This window comes from Diadema antillarum, unplaced genomic scaffold, assembly GCF_040938485.1.
Source record: "Diadema antillarum isolate AM-2024a unplaced genomic scaffold, OU_Dant_1.0 scf00000111, whole genome shotgun sequence".
Lineage (NCBI taxonomy): Eukaryota > Metazoa > Echinodermata > Echinoidea > Diadematoida > Diadematidae > Diadema > Diadema antillarum.
This window is the reverse complement of record NW_027271000.1, coordinates 742,501-763,986: the sequence shown is the minus strand read 5'-3', so window position 1 is coordinate 763,986 and position 21,486 is coordinate 742,501. Positions and strand designations below refer to the sequence as shown.

General features: G+C 38.7%; 1 protein-coding gene across 2 annotated transcripts; it reads left to right on the top strand.

Moving 5' to 3' along the window:
• The first annotated feature begins 4,670 nt into the window (after positions 1-4,670).
• LOC139719465 (myosin regulatory light polypeptide 9-like) lies at positions 4,671-19,563 on the top strand. Of its 2 annotated transcripts, none has more exons than XM_071630880.1 (4): positions 4,671-4,691; positions 15,286-15,489; positions 16,167-16,328; positions 19,114-19,563. In XM_071630880.1, exons 2-4 carry the CDS (start codon positions 15,309-15,311, stop codon positions 19,293-19,295), a joined length of 525 nt encoding a protein of 174 aa, XP_071486981.1. In that variant the 5' UTR covers positions 4,671-4,691; positions 15,286-15,308; the 3' UTR covers positions 19,296-19,563. The 2 variants fall into 2 exon arrangements, with proteins under 2 accessions (XP_071486981.1, XP_071486980.1); XM_071630879.1 differs by lacking the exon at positions 4,671-4,691 and adding an exon at positions 4,947-5,102 and having other exon boundaries at positions 15,287-15,489.
• Positions 19,564-21,486: the final 1,923 nt, after the last annotated feature.

The following is a 21,486-nucleotide window of genomic DNA, read 5'->3' as shown; positions in this document are numbered from 1 at the left end:
ATCCTTTCTTGTTCATAATGATTTTGGGCCAAATCTTGTTTTAAAATCCTCCTAATATTCTTCGATGCAACTTTTTTCATCCATGAGGATTTTGATACAGACAAGAAAGCCGCCCAAATCTGAAATTGCAACACTTTGAATTTTCCTAATAAATGCTGAAAAACTGGGAAAAAAGACGAGTTTTTGCTATTTCGAGAGTGCTGAATCCCAAGAATCCAAAGCTGGACTGAAATCCAATGTGTGCCTTTCCTTATAGAGGGCTCCACACTAACTTTTTTATTTGGTGGCCCGATGGGGCCACCCATCAATGACAGAAAAATTTGGTTTTTCCTGCTTTTTTTGATGAAAATATTTAAGTTTTATCATAGTAAGAATTGGAAGCTGGACATATCTACTCATAAATAAACCTCAACCTCGCAACACTCCCTCTCAACTCATTCAGTCCTTTTCATCCATCCTTTAAACAAATTTAACTACTGAATGGTAAGACTATGTATAAATATTTATTGACAGGCACATTTGCAAGATTGCAACATAGATATTACACTGATGAACTTTCAACCGGGCCACGTTAGTGTCGAGCCCTGCCTTATATGATGAAAAGCGGGAAAAATGGTTTTACTCTCCTTCCAGGCTGCTGAATCTGAATCTGAATGATTCAACTCTTGTATCATTAAGAATTTTAAGATATATTCTAACTAAACATGGCCTCGAAAATCTGAAGTGTCATGTTTGTTTATAAGTGGTGAAAATTATAATCTGAAGTGATTTAGGAGATCGAACCAAGGCTTAAAAGCAAAGATTTGTATTTTTATATTAATTCAGCGAGTTTTGTCGAATCAGCCAAAATGGTATCCAAAATGGCCGCCACAATGATACTCTATATTCTATAAGATCTCCTACTTATATGATTATTAGGATATGAAGAGTTTGTTCGCAAAACCGATAAGTCCATATTTGCCAAATGAAGATATTTGCGATTAAAGGTCAAGAAAAATAAAGAGAATAATAAAAAAAATTTGCTTCTTTTGACCATAACTTCAAAAATGTACCTTTATATGTAGTGACCAATCGAAGAGGTATCATTTTGTACGTTATGACAAAAAATCTTCAAAAAATCTTCAAAAAATCTTTAAAAATGGACTTATCGGTTTTTGCGAACAAACTCTTCATATTATCATATGTAGTGAAAGGCTTCTATGTTAACATTAAAAAGGAAAATGATATGTCTGAAAGCGGATATTCAGGTATGAACAATTATAATGAACAATTGTGAGCATATCTTATGAACAATTTTGTTTCGTTTGGGTTTGGGTGTGTAGGTGTGTGTGTGTGTGTGTGTGTGTGTGTAGCGTACATAAGATCTCAAACTTCAAGTATTGATTTTTTTACCAGAGGGGCAATTTGAGTCTTGCTTTGTATGTTTACACTTCTGTAGTTTAAGTGTTGGGCGTGACACTTAAATGCGGAACAAATGAATACGGATAAAAAGCCTCAACACTAAACCGTGGTAAGCAATCCGTATAGAAAACTCGGCTTGCATTATCAATAATGATCACTCCAGTCTTATGAACATCAATCCTCGACCATACAGGAAGGATATAGGCTACTTGGTGTCAAAGTTCCTTTTCAGCGGTGGGTAACGTCTATCAACAGGCGTATTTAAACTGCCATCACCATTCACAACCTATGTTGTATGCAGATTAACGTAATAGAACGCTGGGATTGTCGTTTAATAGCTGCTATGTGGACACTTAATCTGGACAATAATCATTATCTTACATTGAATGTAAGAACAACCTCTTTCTATTGATATTGCCAAATACCACTTTTGCTGTCAGGTGGATGTGCTGGCAAGCAGCATTTATAAGGATTACATGAATAGTCATTATACATAATAATATATCACAGACGCTTATCCCAGTGATTTTAAAAACCAACGTGCCTGTTGGTCCGAATGACCTTTTTTCTGCTCATGCGCAAAGTGGAACTGCGAACTGGCTTATAAAGGGTTGGTCTCAACGTGCAAGTCTCTTTCACATCATCCAACATAATGTGGTTGTGCTGTTCTGGACGCTGTCTTCTGTGGACTTAAACATGTTAAAGAAAGCGGCTGGCATCTAAAGATTGGGCTACTCGGGAATCATTCGTGCAGATCACCCAGGAAGCAACAAAAGAGATGAATCCCCGGATGGTTGGGCGGAATTCTCCCTCGTGGCGCCATGAGATGGACGTGCTGCACAAGCCCCTCACGCCACCGACCCACAGAACTCTGTGTAGAGTTCTGTGCACCGACCCAGCGCGGACACACCCACCACAGGAACACACACACACACACCATCACCACCACCACCACCACCACCACCACCACCACTCGGACCATGCCCACCACTCGGACCACGCCCACCACCATCAGAAACTCGAAACCGCTGAGGCGTGACACGCTACGTATCAGTAGCCCCAACAAGTACAGCAGACACGCAAGCAACCTTTATACATTCATTGCACAATTCTTCTTCAACTGAAAAAAAAAAATCGATTTACCAATCGATACAATTTTTGTATTAATACAACATAAACAGCAGAACACATGGTACCATAATTAATCTGGGTACTGATTCAAAATAAATGTCCATAATGACTGCTAATATGAACATCTTTCTCCAGATGTGGAATATTATAGGCTGGGATCCGGGGCGGGCACTCCATCTTTAATAATACCCTCAAGGATATAAGAGTTGCATTATCCAGACTCGGATAGAGCATCCTCGAAATAGGGTAAAACCATTTTTAAAAACATTTGGACGGAAAGACAGTATGAAAACAAGCAAGGTACAACCTCTGGCACCCACACTATCTTGTGCAATTTCTTCGGTTCGCTCCACAGCGGTGGTACACCAACACTAGATGGCGCTCGACTATCAGACAAAACCGTACACATGCAGCTGACTCTTATTCATTTTTCACAAGGGATTTTCCTCATATACTCAACGACGACGATATAATTTCACAAACAAACATTACATCCCAGGCATTACATACATCAAATGAAATCAAGAGCTTATAAAGTAGAGGGATGAAGATAATATGATGTAATATGAGTAAGTGTTTTCTTTATCTGTGCTCTGTAGAAATAAAAATTGTAAGATCGCAATTGCTGATCTACAATAATATACTGTCGAACCAAAAAAAGGAACCCGCGGGAATCGAACCTGTCATCCACTGCTTTCCAGCGACAGTTATCACCAAGCAATTTGTGGTTGCCAGCTGTGGCACAATGAACTTGGAACAAACCCCTAAGCTCCAAAATTCCGACATTGTTATGGTAAGTAGACCAAGGCGGACTAGCAGGCATAAATGCAAACAATATGATTAGTAATCTCTTGTTTACATTTAATACATAGTATTACTAACACGCTACCAGAATGAACACTGGAATGAGTGATTCTATCGGTCTGCCCAAAATAAATCACTTGTCGCTTCAATTATTATTTCAATCAAAATTCGATAACCTGGAGTCATTTGAATCATTCATACAAGACTATTGAACAGATGGATTCCATAGCATATGACTGACATTATTGCAGGTCAAAACTTAAGACAAAATTTACTTGATGTCACATTATATGCAAGGAACCGATCCCACTGGTAACTCCAAAAGTAAAATAACTCATTCTTACAAATCTATTATAATGTTTTCGTTGCTGTTGTGTTAAACAAAAAGGAAATGAGACCTTATAGTGTCCCAAACAATACTGACATCAAATAAATCCTCTTCTCCTCCTTTCTTTCTTTCTTTCTTTCTTTCTTTCATTCTTTCTTTCTTCTTCTTGGAGACTACTCCTACATACCGATGAAAGGTTTTCGCTAATGCTGACAAACTGGCGTTTGAATGATAAATGATGCTATGGTCTTTACAGGATGTTGGCCTAGAAATCTAAACAAAGTCTGGTGTTAATTAAAATGTGTACGCCAAAGTCAACATCTCTTATTTTCTCCCCCCCCCCCCAAAAAAAAAAATGCTACTGTCCATAAACATTGATTATTAATTCCCAAAACGTCAAGACTGTCCGCATTAATGACAGCCTCTCACCAAAGTGAGCTGATGACTACACTCGGAAGGCCTGGGTTGGGGGCGGGGGGGGGGGGGTGGCAAGGTGGTTCCAATAATCAGACGGATGGCGTGTGGGGAAAAAATCAATGTCCCCCTTAGCAGTGATGTGCGGACCCTTTGGGATAACGAATCGGTTGTCATGACTTCATATCTTTTTTATTCAGTTGTGCATACGATATACAATAGTGTGCGTTGTGTAGAGATGAATGTGCATGTGGTTGTTTGTCTACTTGTTCTTGTACATCGACAATCTTGTTGACTATGATTTGACTATGATTTTTATAAGGTAGGTGTCCCGATTTGATAAGGCTGTTAGCATGGTGGTGACAATGCTCTCCCTTATCCGTTCCTATCTATTCCTGTGTAACATAATTATAATCTCTCTATCTTTATAATTTAAAACGCTGTTAGCTTTTTGTCTTAATAATTTTGATTACTTGTACATGTAATGTGAAACAGCACAAACGATTTGTGTCTTGAGTGAAGACATTAATTTACGTTTCTCTGTGCGCATGCGCGACCTGCTGCACGAAAGGGTTTGGTCGCCGTCGAACCAAGCACGTCCCCTCCGAGTAAAAGGTAAATATGAACTAGAATTTTATCACCTATGTGTATTTAAGCTATGATATCGGTGATCTATATCAGGATGAACGACTTTTAGCTGTCCTCGCTTACATTTAGTATACAGCCGTGCTCTCCAAGCATGCTTTTTGAAGGAAGTTTTTGTGTGTTAACAGCTAACGTTGGGTGATCGCCTCAGTTGTACATGCAACCACCTTGCGTAGAGTTTCCCCGTACAGTGGTTGCATGTACACTGCAATCGCGTTTTCCGCGGCTCCGTTCCGCTAGCCGACATCCATACTTGCGGTCAGCCAGCCAAGTGACTCAAAATTCCTTTCTGATTACGTCACTTGCACATCATTTTCTTAACAAGATCTTTAGTTCGGGGTGTGCCTTATCTCATCGTCGTAGTAATTTATTGTCTCTGGTAAGTAAAATATCTTTATCGAGTCGGGAATACGTTTGAGAAATCGTACTCTACACATTACAGTTTCGCTGCATGGTGAGTGTGTACAGTGTAGTTGTGTGCAGGGAGATTGGAGAAAGCAGCAGAGGCGTAGCAGATTGTTTGCCAATACGGAAGTGCCCGCTCCCGAGTATCGCATTGCACTGGAGTTGTTTGTGCCCGAGATTATTCCGGCAGAACCAGTAAAAGAAGCCACCTTTGTGCACATATAGACTGATCCAATAGATAGACCTCTAATCTGAAGGTTACACATTCCAACTGTAAGTCAGTTACACTCACAGGAAATAGTAATACCAAGGAGGTATACCTCCTTGCTGATACACGGTACATACCAAAATCGTTTCTATCTGGTGGGTGGCATGGACCTATTCGATGGTAGTGGTGGAGTGGTGTGGTCATGAATTACTTATGTTCTATCGTTACGTGATCAGTAGGAGTAGTCTCATGATAATACAGACAGAAAAATATCCATGCTTTATAGGTAAATGATCGGTAATTGCAACGGTATATGATCGATAATTGTATCTTGATTGGTGAAAGTGTAGTACTAGTAGGGCCTAGGCCTTAGTACTACAGTGTAAGTAGTAGGGCCCTACACTACAGCTTTACATGGACATACAATTTGTACATGTATCATGTGTATAACCAACGAAGTAGATTTCAGGGTGTCAACACCCGCACCAAGGTTTGACATCCTGTGCCAAGATGTGACCATGCGCAAAAGCATAGGTTTCCACTGTAGCCGGTGGTCAAATTTTGGATGGCATTGTGGTCGAATTATGGATGAGTTGCGTTACTGCAAAACCAGACATTTTTGTGTACACAAGATTTTGGTGAATTTTGCGAGAAGCCACGATATATGCGAAACTGAAGTTCGTCAGTTCTTGACTTCAAACTACTGCATGCATTGAATACCAGTGACATTTCTCAAAAATTTCATGTGACAAATTTTTTTGTCGTTTTACAGTAATTGCTTTATTTGGGGGTAATTTGAACGGAAGGAATACCTGGCTGAGATCGTTGTTTGAATCGTAATGTTTTTAAAGGATATCTTCATCCCAAAATGAAACTCAAGAGTGAAAATAACATCGAGAATAAGACCCAAATGCATTTACATTTACACTGTAGTCTTCATAAATCAATTAAAATAAATTCACATTTATGCTCCTCACAGGGCATCAAGATTTGGTTCCTTGCTGATCCATAGTGGGTAGGCCATACTGTAAGTTTCAAGCATGTGCGTACATCTTTGGCAATACTGTATACATCAATGCCCCTAGGGGTAGGCTTTTCTACTTCTAAATTGTACATGAGTATTCGAGCACTGAACATCACAGTTGCACAGAAAGTTAGATCAAACTGTGCAGTCAAATGCAACGGAAAACAATCGATGGCTAGTTTTTCTGTAAATCAAGGCGCCGGTCATTTAAGGTGTTTTGGGACTGATCTTGTGATTCAAATCACTAACAAATTCACAGCCTCGGATTTCTCAGGGATATTACCTGTACATAATTAACTGCACTGAAATGAAAAATAATTCTAAAAATTTGAAAAAAAAAGAAAGAATAAAAAATTAAAGTTTTGAGTACAGATATGCATTAAGTTTTTATCAAATAGAGGTACTGTATGGGTCTCAAGCACAGTTACAAGTAAGTGTACATTGTAGATGACTACAATGTAGTTGTGAATCTAAAAAAAATCACAAGAAAGCTGCAACTGATAACAGAAATGTAATGTACAATTTGTACAATGAATAAGTTTTTTTTTTTCTTTCAAATGAAATGATTTGTACAATATTCTCATTCCATTATTAATGTAGTTTCAGATTGTGTATTCAGCCAATTGTAAAATGGTCTTAGAAGTCCTACTAGGTTAAATATTTCCCCTCCTGAAAAGGATTGTTGTCCCCGCCGAACGAGTTCGAGCAGGGGACTATGAAACGGGCTCCGTACGTGTGTGTGTCCGTGTGTCCGTCCGTCCGTCCGTCCGTCCGTGTGTGCGTCCGTGTGTGCGTCCGTGTGTGATCAAAATCTTCAATTTGCTACTTCTCTGTCATTTATGAGCCAATCTTGATTCTGTTTGCTTTATATGATAGCACTACATGGGAGCTTTGAAACTTCTACACAGAATTTCAGTCGTGACCTTTGACCTTGACCTTCGACCTATATTGTACATTTTGCTACAAAATGCTACTCCTTCGCCATTTCTAACCCGATTTCGATTCCGTTTGCTTTATGTGATGGCACTAGGTGAGGGCTTAAAAACTTCTACACAGAATTTTGACCTTTGACTTCTTTGACCTTTGACCTTGATTTTTGACCTGTATTGTACATTTGGCTACAAAATGCTACTCCTTCGCCATTTCTAACCCGATTTCGATTCCGTTTGCTTTATGTGATGGCACTAGGTGAGGGCTTCAAAACTTCTACACAGAATTTTGACCTTTGACTTCTTTGACCTTTGACCTTGATTTTTGACCTGTATTGTACATTTGGTTACAAAATGCTACTCCTTCGCCATTTCTAACCCGATTTCGATTCCGTTTGCTTTATGTGATGGCACTAGGTGAGGGCTTCAAAACTTCTACACAGAATTTTGACCTTTGACTTCTTTGACCTTTGACCTTGACCTTTGACCTATATTGTACATTTTGCTACAAAATGCTACTCCTTCGCCATTTCTAACCCGATTTCGATTCCGTTTGCTTTATGTGATGGCACTAGGTGAGGGCTTCAAAACTTCTACACAGAATTTTGACCTTTGACTTCTTTGACCTTTGACCTTGATTTTTTAGACCTGTATTGTGCATTTGGCTACAAAATGCTACTTCCGGCGGGGACATATATTACGCACCGCGTAATTTCTACTTTTCCTTGTTGTTATTCCAAACATAGGCAGGTACAGAATTTTATTTCACAATTTTGTCTGCCACGAAAAAAAAAAGACAAGAAAAATCAATGAATCTGAAGTTTCCACAATGTATGCTGGTGAGTTAATGGAATGCTGTTGTAAGAGCTGTTGCTACTGTATATCCGCCACTTTGACAAAATGTGGAATAGAAAAAGGAAGAGGAGGAGGGAGAGGATGTCGTGAGAAGGTACTACTTGTCTTGCTTGTAGAAGATGAGGAGGAGGAGGAGAAAAAAAAAACATACCTAAAAAGTAAAGAGGAAGAGCAGACCATATTAAATTCTGCCACAAAATGCAGGATGTTCTTCCTCTTCCGCATGTTAACCAGACTCGAGGAAACTTCTGTCAATTAGAAACGTCACCTTGGGTCATAAATATCCCGTGCACAAACATCATACAGATAAGGGCACTATCTACAATGTACATGTAGGCTGTGTGTTCTGTTAGTTATTGACTATAGCCAATATGATATTGGAGATACATTCAGTGTTATACAGTTAACACTGTATTCCATTGCAATTTTCAAGACTGCTAGTATTTAATATTGTTCTTAATATTCAAGATCTTTGACAAAACTTCTTGTATCTTTTTCAGCTTGCAGTTCTCTATGGAAGGTACAAGATGTATGTGTACTAAACATTGCATCTATTTATGCAGAGTTGTTGAAAGATAAGCCATGATAATAGATGGGTTAACTGTAATCATTTACCTATAAGGTTTTACTGTACATCATAGGTAAGTTTTATATTGCAAGGCCAAATTTCATATTCTTTGCTACCTAAAACTGACAGATTAAAGAGAATGTGCAGTCTATGAGACATTAAATTCCTACATAACTTATTCCTTTTAATTCAATGAATCTATCTTGTTTTATACATGTTTTTGGTATTGTGCTGATTAAAAGTATGAATCCATCAAATATTGTGATATATGTAGGTAATACTACAACACATGCAGTCCTTCATTTTAGGCCAAGCAAAAAGTTGTTTATTAATGTTAAAGTGTATACATTTTGCACATACCACCCTATCAGTTTTGTGGTTCACATAAAGTGACATTTTACAAGCATCAGAGGAGATGGCACTGTATTAGACTGTGGAGGAAAGACAAGTTGTAGAGGTAGCCAGAGGTCTGTAGTGCCCCCATCCCCCCCCCCCCCAAGAATGAAACATTCCTCCCACCAGTCACCTTTGACCTCTGGTCACAAGGCAGATACAACTTGATTTGACCCTTAGCATCAGGTTCTCAAGTCCTGCTGTGTGTGTAGCCTCTAGGCCAGTGTGAGTGATAGGGAGTGGTTCAGCCTTCCTGTTATTATCTCAAGTCTAGAATATCACTCTCTGCAAGGTCCATCAGAAATAATCCATGTACTCTGATGCACATTATCTGGTGACTTTGATACCAGTCTCCTTGGGTTAATAAGAAACAATAACCCTCCAAGTTCATAGGGTCTAATCAGCAACATTCTATGAATGTCCTTGCTTTATTTCACACGGAATTTGTTTTGACAGTATTAGAATAGCAGGTGACATACTGACTACTGAACGGTGTGATTTTCTGGTTTCATACAACGTTGACTTGAAAATAGCGCTGAATCAAGGCAATACAGAGGGGCCTAGGGAATGTCCGTCATGTACCATCGTTCATGTATGTTGGGGCCATTGTCCATCCTGTGCAGGTGTGTGCTTGACCACACCCTCATCGGATGGGTGTGTCCATTGTGATCAAAACCTAAATGAAGATCAGCCTACATGTAGTCACATGTGTTGGCATGCACAGTACATGATGTAAGCCCTGCATGTAGAAAATTGCAAAAGATACATCAATGTATTTCTCCCTCTTTCCCCATCACCTTGGGCATTCTGGCAAAGGCTCCACAGTTTATAAAAAAGAGGAGATACAATCCTGATATTGTGTTCCTTTGGTTGGGAACAGAAATATCAGAGATATGATTATGTACACATTGTAGGTCAGTGAAAATTTGGAGGAAAAAATGGAGTGCAAAAAGTTATGAATGGTGAACGTTTAAAGATTAAGACAAATTGCTCTACCAACAGAGGGAAAGGTGTATTCGTGGGAGTCCCTCATGTTCGCTTTAAAAACTTATTACATTTTGCAGCAAATGAAGAAGAGTGCAGTTAGGGTGAGGAGGACGAGTTGAGAACGAGTCCTGAGTATACACAGGCAAGTGTCTATGGGAAATGCGTGTTGTAGCAAAATCAGCCCGTCCTCAACGGGTTAAAGAAATTACATGTAGTTTTTTATGCCCACCTTCAAAGCCAGACAGCAGCAGTTTCCACAATTAATCGCCCCTGACTTCAAATCTTGTTAACCCGGTTCTTTTACGTTCACCAACGTGAGGGAAAACAAACTAATGAGATTAGGTTTAGGAGGTTATTAGCGTCTTCTGTGTTTGGTCTTGAAACCAAGTACAGTCAAACTCGGATACCTCGAAGTCGTCGGGACTGAAGAAATTGGTTCGAGGTACGCGAATTTCGAGGTACGCGTACGTCGAATTTTCTTCGACTTATCCGATTTTTGTCGATGTTCAACATGGTATCTGTTACAGTGCCTACCGATTGTTTGTATGCTTGTCAATTGGATTTGAATCGACTTTAACATGAATGAATTGAATGAAAATCGATGTTCTTCTTTCATCAGTGTTTTCTGGTGAACAATTAAATGACTTAAATCACCATAAAAACAAAAAGGAAATACCGGTACGTAATCGAGCGCAAGACAGGGTTGCAGAACATGCGTGCTGAATGTACATTGTCGCGTCGGCGTAGGTACCCCCTCGATCACTATTCGTTTTTCCTCCTTTTCTCTCTCTAACTCATCATCTCGTACACAATATCCAACACAAGAATCAGTCTTAGCTTTGCAAACTATTAAAATTTCGCACAACTATGGGTGTACATGTAGCTCACCAAGACTGTGTAGAGCTACAGGGAGCGACGGCAATGTCGCACCGCTACGCACCGGTCTTCCATGTGTCTACCAGCAGCACTCACAGTCAGCAGGCGATACCGTTAATCATTTCCAAATGTAAAAGCAACAATCAGTTATTTATTTTAGTATCATACGGAGCAGAATATTACTGTTATTCATTTCTAAATTTCCAAGCAAACATCCGACATTCGTTTTACTACCATACGGAGCCCAATATTACTGCTGTCCACTTCCAAAAGTGAAATGAATTATCTGACAATCATTTTATCATCGAATGGAGCTGAATGTTACTGTTATTAATTTCGAAATGTATAATAGCAAATATCCGACATTTATTTTAGCATCGTATGGAGCAGAATGTTACTGCTATTCACTTCCAAATGTAAAAGCAATCATGACTGTGATATTTAGTTTGGAATCTTCCGCAGCCGAATGTTCTTGCTATTTACTTTCGAAAGTAAAAGCAAACATCCGACATTTATTTAATCATCGTACGGAGTTGAATGTTATTGTTATTCATTTCCGAACGTAAAAGGGATCATTCGACATTCATTTTAGCCTATTCCGGAGCCCAATGTTATCGCTATGTACTTTCGAACGTAAAAGCAAACATCCGGCATTCATATATTATCATCGTACGGAGTTGAATATTATTATTTATTTCCGAACGTCAAAGCAAACATTCGAAATTTATTTTAGCATCTTCCGGAGCCGAATGTCATTGCTATTTATTTTCGAATATAAAAGCAAACATCATACGGAGTTGAATACTATTGTTATTCATTTCCGAACGTCTAAGGGATCGTTCGACATTTATTTTTGTATCTTTCGGAGCCGAATGTTATCCTTGTTTATTTCCAAACGCAAAATCAAATATCTGACATTAATTTAAGCACCGTACAGAGCTGAATCTTACCGTTATTCATTTCCAAAAGTATAAGCAAACATCCGACATTTATTTTAGTATCGTATGGAGTCGAATATTACTGTTATTCATTTCCAAAATCAAAAGCAATCATCCGACATTCATTGTAGCAACTTTCGGGGCCGATTGTTACCGCTGTTTATCTCCAAAAGTAAAGGCAAACATCCGACTTTTTTTTTGGTGGCCCGACGTGCGTTTTGGTGGCCTCGGGCCACTGTAAGTGTCGAGCCCTGAATAAGTGCAGCACAGTACATTAAGGATGGGCTACTAGTGAGTGATATCGCTAGATCAGATTCCGGCTATGGCTTCTGAGGACAGTGCTATTGCTGTAATCATAAACATTTACCGAAGAGGATTGTTCGCATTAAAAAAAAAAAAAAGCGAAACAATCTTAGGGGGCCTTGACGATTGTGCTAGAAAGAAAAGAAAAAAAAAATACCGAAAACTCGAAAAAGATTCAATTCAAAACAGGGGTAAAATACATGATGATTTCTTTCTTTCTTTTTTTTGTCTGAAAATCGTAAAGCGTATTATTCCGTTACTTCGAAATTTATCAAAATAAACTGTTGTTAAATCATATCTATACTATTCTTTATTATGCTAGGCCTATACTTCCAGATCATATACCACACTTATGCTTCATAATCGCATTGCTGGAAAAAAAAATATTCAGAGCTTGCGTTCTCGGGGAGAATTAATGAAACAAACTTCGTGACAGAAAAAAAAAAACTAGCGGGAGATTGATGTTTGGACAGTGGACCTTGATTAATGCCAAAGATATAACTGTTAACACCTAAGCAGGTGCGCCACGACGGTTAAGAAATGTACGCGCACGGCATGACTATCACGATCGCAAATCAAAACAGAGCGTAGTGCTATTGTAAGCTCTCCATTTGCACGGCTGCTACAAGTATATGCATTCCGGGTACGTGTGTAGGTACAGTAGGTGTTGGGGATTTTCCTTATCAGCTGTGTATCGGGTATTTGAGCGCACGATCGTTCTGGGGCTCAGAATATTTACAATCGAGTGTGAAAAGATTTGTGACATGTCTTCGCTGTCCACGCGCGCTTCATCGGAAATGCTGAGTGATGTTTGCAATTTCAATTCGAGCAACATGCTGGGAAAAACAATAAGTTAATTAAGATCGGGACATGAGATTTCCCTTCGAGGTAACCGAACTTCGAGTTAGTTTTTTTCGAGCTACGCAAATTTTAACACACGAAAACTCCATAGGAACAATCGGGACTTTCATTTTGCCTTCGAGGTAAGCGATATTCGGCTTATCCGAGTTCGAGGTATCCGAGTTTGACTGTATTCCATGGACACCATTGCAGTGAGCAAATCTCAAGATGTAGAGTGGGAGTAATCTCAAGCATGTATTATACACCGATATATGTGTGAATTATTACATTGAAAATTATTTTCCGTCCACAGTTATCCCTTAAAGATTCATTGGAGACATTTTAAACATAAATATTTTTATCTTGCCAAAAAAAAAAAAAAATGAAGTTACAAAAGTAATTTAATGTAAATTAATCACTTCGTAATTTAATGTCAGACTTTTAATATGAATTGATGAAAGCTACTTTAGAAAGTATCTATAGACCATTAGGAGTCAGACATTTTATGCCATTAGTGTAAAATTATAATGTCCATGAGTGACAGCATGCATTACTTTAATCTGTACCAGAACAAGGATCTGTGTTCATGATTTGTGTTTTGCAGACCTCACCAATGGTTTCAATTTTGTCATCATTTTTTTTTTAAATAATCATTATTATTATTCAACAGAATAAAAAATCTTTGCAAGGCATGTGTGATAACATGTGCACTAGCAAGGTCACCCCCCCCCCCCCCCCCCCCCATTGAATTGTGAGCAATTACAAAGGTATTTGTCACTATACAACTACACTGGAAGTCTAAAATAAGTTTGTGCATGAACTGATATCATTCACTAATTGTCATCTTGACAAAGCTTGATTATAATATCTGCTATTCATAGTAACTCGTGATATGTCATGGCCATTGTACATCTGCTGTAATTTATCACTCAAATTACATAAAAGCTGTGAACAGATTAGAGTATGAACCATTTACCCTCTAGGCTCGCACAGTAATCATTTCGCCTCGACAATCTCAGTAATGCTAAACCGGGAGCATCATCAGGTTTTGTAGTAAGTTGTAGGACTTCTCCTTGCATGGTGCAATTTGCAATGCAACTGGGATATTTTCGATGATTATGCCTGCTTTAAAGACTGCAATGGATGCAAAATGGAGGTGAGATCATTATCTGCAAGCTGATTAGAAGGGCTGGTTTCTGCTTCGCAATTTTGATTCCTCTCTTTTAAATCTGTATGAGGTTGTTGTCCCAAGGTGTATGAAAATGTCGTAGCTCACAATAGAAGTAATTGCAGCTCACAAAGAGTGATGTGTCAAAGGGAACAAGGATATCTCAATGCACTGATGTCATTTACATTTATGTCTGACCTCAAGCTATACAATCAGCTGTTATTGTAGTAGATCTCTCCTTCACAAATAATCTATCAACATATTATGTACATGTCGTAATTTCAAGTAGAAAGGACATTTCCATTTTCTCTTCCCCCTCCCCTCCCAGATACAATTAACTCTACATCTATATTTATGTGTATTTCTGATACAGTACAAATACAGTATTTGCTGTAATTTTGTTAATTGCAGTTTTTTTTTTCAAATTTGGATCATATGACATGTGACATGTCTTTGAATATCAAGCCATATGAAGATATATCACTATACAACCTTGTATCAACAAGACAACTGTTGGACTTCAACGCAAATAGTGGCGGGAATGATCCCTACTTGGTACAAAAAATGTGCATGCTTCTGCCCATTAATACAAGGATTGTACATGTAAGAATAGAAATACATGTGACAGTAATCTAGCTTTTGCATTGCTTATTCTTTTTCAGTTTTGTTGTTGTTCATATACTTGGCGCATATCAAATGTGCCAAAGACATAGTGCACGTATTGTGATATATGTTCATCTTTCACATTGTTCTCCTTTTTAGTAAAGGCTCTTTGTTGTGAACACCCAACTTGGAATACATCCACAATCTCACAATGTAGAGATAGTTTAGATCCTTCTCACTGATTTCAAACCGTTCTTCCCCATCAGATTCTGGTAATGTCTCAACAAGTTATGTTTTTATATCTTTGACAATTCAGTCATGACATTTACAGAAACTAGCTCAAACATTAGTATTACTTGGCAGGTCCCTCCTCACATGCGATGGTTTCATTTATGTAAATTATAATCTCTCTCTACCCCTTCCTCCTCTCTCTCTGTCAATTTCCTCCTGTCAACATCGTCATCAGATAACCACACCCAGCGGTAACCATGGCGAGTAGGACCAAAGTGAAGAAGACCAAGAAGAGGGCCCAGAGGGCCACCTCCAACGTCTTCGCCATGTTTGACCAGGCCCAGATCCAGGAGTTCAAAGAGGCCTTCAACATGATCGACCAGAACCGGGACGGCTTCATCGACAAGGAGGATCTCCACGACATGCTTGCCTCCCTGGGTAGGTTACCGGGCAGGGCGGGGCGGGACCGGTGGTGCCCCTCGCCCCTCGACCCACTTGCTCCCTCTACTGGTTTCCAGAGTGCTGACACTTAAACTTCTAGAATAGTCAAGTTGAACATACTATTTTTGTGCAGTTATCATACAGTGTACATCTGTAAATGTCCAGCTGGGTGATGGAAACAAGTACCAGGGGTAATATAACTTGCATTTCAGCTGTAGTCCCATGCATAGCAAAAGGCATGCAGTAACTTCCAGAGGAGTGTAGCTTCTCCTTGCACCACAACTTTGGGCAGAATTTGTGAACAGATGGAGTGTGAAGAAGATGGTTCTTTCCATTATCATTCTTTCGAGTCACTACAAACCAATATATTGTTTAACCTCAATGGAGCCCTGATGTTGAATCTGAAATTGTCTTATTTTGCTTGTCTGATTTTCTTGTTGAGTGGGAATTGGTAAAGTTAATATCAGTGTGTGTATTCTTGTTTGTGTGTGTGTGTGTGTGTGTGTGTGTGTGTGTGTGCTGTTATGGCAAATTGTGAGTGAGTGACTACTGCAGCAATCCAGTATGTTATTAAAGGTATACACAAACATGGCATTCAAAAGGTTAACTGACAGACTCAAGACTCTCTTATCTCTGTCCCCCCCCCCCCCCCCCCCCACCCCCTTCTCCCACAGGCAAAGACCCTACCGATAAGTACCTGGAGGATATGATGAGCCAGGCCCCTGGTCCTATCAACTTCACCATGTTCCTCACCCTCTTCGGGGAGAAACTCAACGGAACCGACCCAGAGGACGTCATCCTCAATGCCTTCGCCTGCTTTGATCCAGAGGCCAGTGGTAAGTAGGAGGAACGCTGAATGTGCCTACACTAACACTCACAAATGCACACTTTTCATGGGAATGTTTGTTTTACTGCTCTTTTACATCTTGCAAGAAATTTAATTCAGTGGCATGGAAATCAAACAAATAGTGTATCAATTGAACACATACACACATTCACATGCAATTTTTTTTTTACTTTTTCTCTTGAAATTGCATTCCGTAGCAAGGAAGTCCAACAAATAGTGTAAGAGATGTACAAACCATGCCATTGTAAAACTCCATTCACACAAGCTTTCAAAGCTCACTTTCCTGTCTGTGTATGGATCCACCTATTTAGCAGCTTCTCTGATTTTATATTGGGGGGGGGGGGGGGGGGGGGGATGTGGTGGAGTTATTCAAATTTGAAAAGGCCATAACCCATGGACATGAAATAGATTGGTATTGATTGCACAGTGCCCCACAGTAGGCTAGAGGAACAGTTCAGCAATTGCACTGAGGTTGCGTGATGCCTGTACGATCTCTGGTCTTACCGGTGCTACTCTTTGAGAGTCCTTACAAAAAAGGACACAATATTCATAGATCATGTAAATAGGACTCCATGGCACATACTGCCCTATATTGCCACCCAAAACAGCTCAGAAAAATTGTAGAGAAACTTAATGCGCTGTGTTCTGGACAGCTGTGAATAGGGCATAAGTGTGCAGATGTTATACAGGGAAAACTCGTTATAATAAGTTGCTTGGGATGGTTAAATTTCCTCGTTATATGGAGCATCTTGTTATATCAGGGATGAAAACAAGTGAACATAAAAGGAATGGGACCTGAAAAATTAATACCTCTTTGTATCAGGTATCTCGTTATATCGGGGATTTTTTTTTTTTTTTAAGTGTGTGAAAGAAATGGGACCTGCAAAATTACCATGTAATATCAGGTATCTTGTTCAGTAAGGGATAGAAAAGGGAATATTCAAGGAATATTCAAGGAATGGGTCCTGCAAAATTATTTCATTATACCAGGTATCTTGCTCTATCCGACCTTGTTATAGGGAGTTTCACTGTACACATACAGACTTCAGGACACTTGCCTGCGAGCATGTACGATTAACGATTGTACATGTACAAATATGTAGTTTACATCCCTGTGCATTGTGCCACCTGCACCATTTTAGAATTTAGACTAAGTGCCAGGTGCTTTTAGGTTCTTCAAATTGAATCACCGAAATTTGATTACCGGTATTAAAGTCCCTGACATTAAGAATGGTCCAGCCTAATTCCATTTGTATACTCCCTTAGCATTAGCTGCCAAGAGATATTCAGAGATGTGTTCACCATTTTTTTTTCCCCCATTAAGTTAGGAATTATGAGGACAGGGTCAACTTTAATTCAGGGCTCTCAAGATTTAGGTTGGGGGGGGGGGGGGGGGGGGTAAAGATGACGATGATTGATTGGTAGTGTTAAGCGATATTGAAAAGGATGACTTTTATAGCAGTGATGATTGTAGAAACAGAGGATTTGTCACAGTCATCCAAAAAACAATAACATGATGGTGGTGAATTGCACACATTTTTGTATTGAAAATAGACGATTTGTAGATGTCCATTTAAAAGTCAGGCTGTTTGAATTTTTATTACAAAACTTTTTACCAACTGTCGGGAACAATGTATTCTGTGCTAATCTCTGGTTTGATTCTCTGCCCATTCATTCAATGCTACTTTCTTATCTACAATATACAGTGTGAGAAATTGAGGTGCAGAATTCAATTCAGGCCAATACAAAGCATTGTAGCTTTCTCCCAACATGGCCTGACCTTATTACATACATGTCACACAATCACATTTTGCCCAACAGGAGTCATCTAATTGACTTACACGTGGAGGTAATATGGTTAACTGGCTGAGGTTTCAAACCTAATTTGATTCCACAGCATGGGTTACCGATAGGTGTCATGTTTTTACCTGCAATGCTGCCCTCTAGTGATCAGTAGTGCAGTGTGTACGATATTCACAGTGGATCTGATCTCAAGGTTTTGTGTGAAGGAGTCGTTGCAGTGAGATATGGAAAACTACTTGACTACATATACATTCAATTATTTCACAAATTGCTGTTACCCCAAGCAGATAACGCATCAACGAACTAAATAATGTAGTCTGTCTGCCTTGCTAATAATTAAGCATTATTAATAATTTATTTGTATACTCTGAAATGCTAGTGATTATTTCTAACTAGCAACAAGTCCTTGTTTACTGGTCCCTGCTGCTGTTTTGTTGTTGTTGTTGTTGTTGTTGTTGTGATGAATCTATTGAGGTTACAGTAGCTCACAAGTTATGACGCGGCTCTATCCTTATTGAAGACATGCAAAATCGTGTGCATATGTGATGATAAGGAAAATGAAATGTCTTGAAACAAATCCTAAGAAAATTGATGTTCCATGAACAAATCCTAAGAAAATTGATGTTCCATGAACAAACTCTCATTCTAGAAAAGTGGAAATTTTTTGTGCATTTTGCATCATTTCAATTTAGTTATTTACCACAATCAAACAATGTTAATTTATTACAAATTATCATTAAATGAACATGACCATTATGCGACCGAGGAAAGCATGCATTATTGATTGTCGCGTATGTGGGATATTGTACCGATAATTACTGAGAACACTTTTCACAGTTATCAATGTTTGAATATGTACAGATTATCTGCTTCGGATGTCTTCCCTCTATCAAAATAATTTGTGTCCATTGAGCAATGTTACTCTGAAACGTCTCTTCTTTGTTCCGTCTCCCCCCCCCCCCCCCCCCCAGGCTTCATCCGTGAGACGTACCTGCGAGAGCTGCTCATGACGATGGGCGACCGCTTCACCGAGGAGGAAGTGGACGAGATCTTCCGCGAGCCGCGCATCACCGACGGCAACTTCAACTACCGGGAGTTCACTCGCATCCTTAAGCACGGAACCAAGGACCCCGACGATGATCCAAGACCATGAAGGGAATAATGCTAGCAGTAATAATAATAATAATGGTATCATATCATCATGATAGATGATTTCAAATTCCTTAATTTTTTTTGATAGTTTTTTAACTTTTCTTTTTTGCTTCTCCAACAGAGGGCGGGTCTAGTTGGGTCATATTCAAGTATGGAAAACTCTTGTGTCCTCTTCAATATGGGACTCCAGGGCCACAACTCTCAAAACGGCCCATCCAGAAGCCTGTTTCCTAAACGTGGGAGCAATTGCCATTACATTACCGGTAATTGCCATGGTCATTTTTTCGGGGGAGGGGATGGGTGGGATGGAGTTGGGGGGGGGGGGGGGGGGCACACCAGTTACTCACTGCGTCATAAATTAATCTATTTTTTTGCTGAGTTTCAGTCTTGAGGCTTAAGTAAATGCGATATCAAGCAATCTAAAGTTCAGTAAAATGGAATAATGTATGGGCAGCCAAGATGAAAATAAGAGTGTAATCTCTTGGATTTTGAATACAGATTAGATTGAGGTTGTGCCATTTTTTTTTTCCTGAGCTAAAAAAGGACAAACATTTTTAATGTGTCAGTGCTTATCCAACCTGTGTGCATTTTGTCATAAGAGGCGTTTAAAGAGGAATTGAATACCAAGATGATATGGTCCTTTTTCATATCTAAATTTTTTACTCCTGAGACCGACCTTTTAAAGCAAGCCGCCAGCATTGATTGGCATTGCTGATTTGCACGGAATTCAATATTTTGAAATTATTTACTTCTGTGGAGGAAAAAAAAAAATGTATATATAACGTGACATTAGATATGCTGAGTAATATTAGAGAGGGATTGTGTGAAATACCAGGCCAAAGTCTAGTTTGATTGGAATTGAAATATTAATGGACACAGTGTGATTTCTGTTTTTTTTTTCCATGTAACACATCGTTTTTTTGTTTTTTATTTGTAGCAAATGGTGTTTGGGATTGCATAGGAAATTATGATCTGGACTTTTGTCCTAGTTTTTGCTCTGATTTGCTGTTCCTCAAAGCTAGAGTTGCATGAAAATCCAAAAGGGACTTAGATATGGGAAAGATTATATGTTTATTTTTGTAGCTTTTGTGTAATTCATCAAATGCAAATCTGCAGTTTGTTCAATTTCATTATAATTATTAACAGTATACGCATTGTATGTTTGTAGTCTCGGAGTATAAAATTTTCCAAAGAAGAAATTATGAGAATTAAGCCGTACTTTGTAATCAATTAGATTAATTGTGAATTTGTAGTTCAGTGATGATAGGACTGGTAGCTATTTATACAAAGTTCTGATGCCGAGGATTGAAACTTGAATTTGATATGAATCAAAGTAAAAAGCAACTATGCCCTAAAACTCAGACAGTATTTTATGCTCATGGCATTAAGGCTGCTAGCAGCATCTCCGACCAACTTAAAACTGAAAAAAAAAAAATCAAATCAGTTAAGAATTCTTTTGATCTCGTACCATTCCCATGTGACTGGAACTATTTTATTATATCTAACAGACATGTATATATAAAAGTGGTATTATAATTTAGTATTGCTCATCTCTGTTCATTTCAGGTTATCACATACATTTTATATTTGGTGCTTTGGCCTTTTCCTACCATGTTCTGGCAAGATGATATAATCTCATGTGCTTACTTGCAAGATACCTTGTCTATTTACCATTAGAATACGCTTTTGTGTCGCTTTATATAAAGATGTGATATATATTTCTTATACATCAGTCAGAGAGAGTAGAAAAAAAAGAAAGATATTCATTTAATACCTGCATACCAAAATATCAGCACAAGAAATAATGATTCAGACTGACCTCGCATTGCACAAGTTTTATTATACAATGGATACAAACTTTACAAGGGAGACTAAATTATATCAAATGTCTTGTATACCAGCCACATACCACAGTGAAGCGTTGGCTCGGAGGTATGTAATGATTTTATATATCAACATTGTACAAAATGGTGACTATATACGTGTATACTATATAGCTTGCCGGTGGTGACAAAGAGGAATAAGAGTGACCAAAAAACAGAAATAACAGCAAATGGGTGATTCCCCAACTTGGAAAAAAACAACTGAGACATTGCGAAGAATTTCAACTCGAACATAGCACATTTTATTGTCTTTCTTTTTCTTTTCTTTGTTGGCATTGTTTGGTTATTCCAGATATCATATTTCCATTA

Bases quoted from the DNA above. Each gene is read 5' to 3' on its own strand.
- LOC139719465 (XM_071630880.1), top strand. From the start codon at position 15,309: ATGGCGAGTAGGACCAAAGTGAAGAAGACCAAGAAGAGGGCCCAGAGG. The intron at 15,490-16,166 runs GTAGGTTACCGG...CTTCTCCCACAG, and splicing joins CGACATGCTTGCCTCCCTGG to GCAAAGACCCTACCGATAAG. The intron at 16,329-19,113 runs GTAAGTAGGAGG...CCCCCCCCCCAG, and splicing joins CTTTGATCCAGAGGCCAGTG to GCTTCATCCGTGAGACGTAC.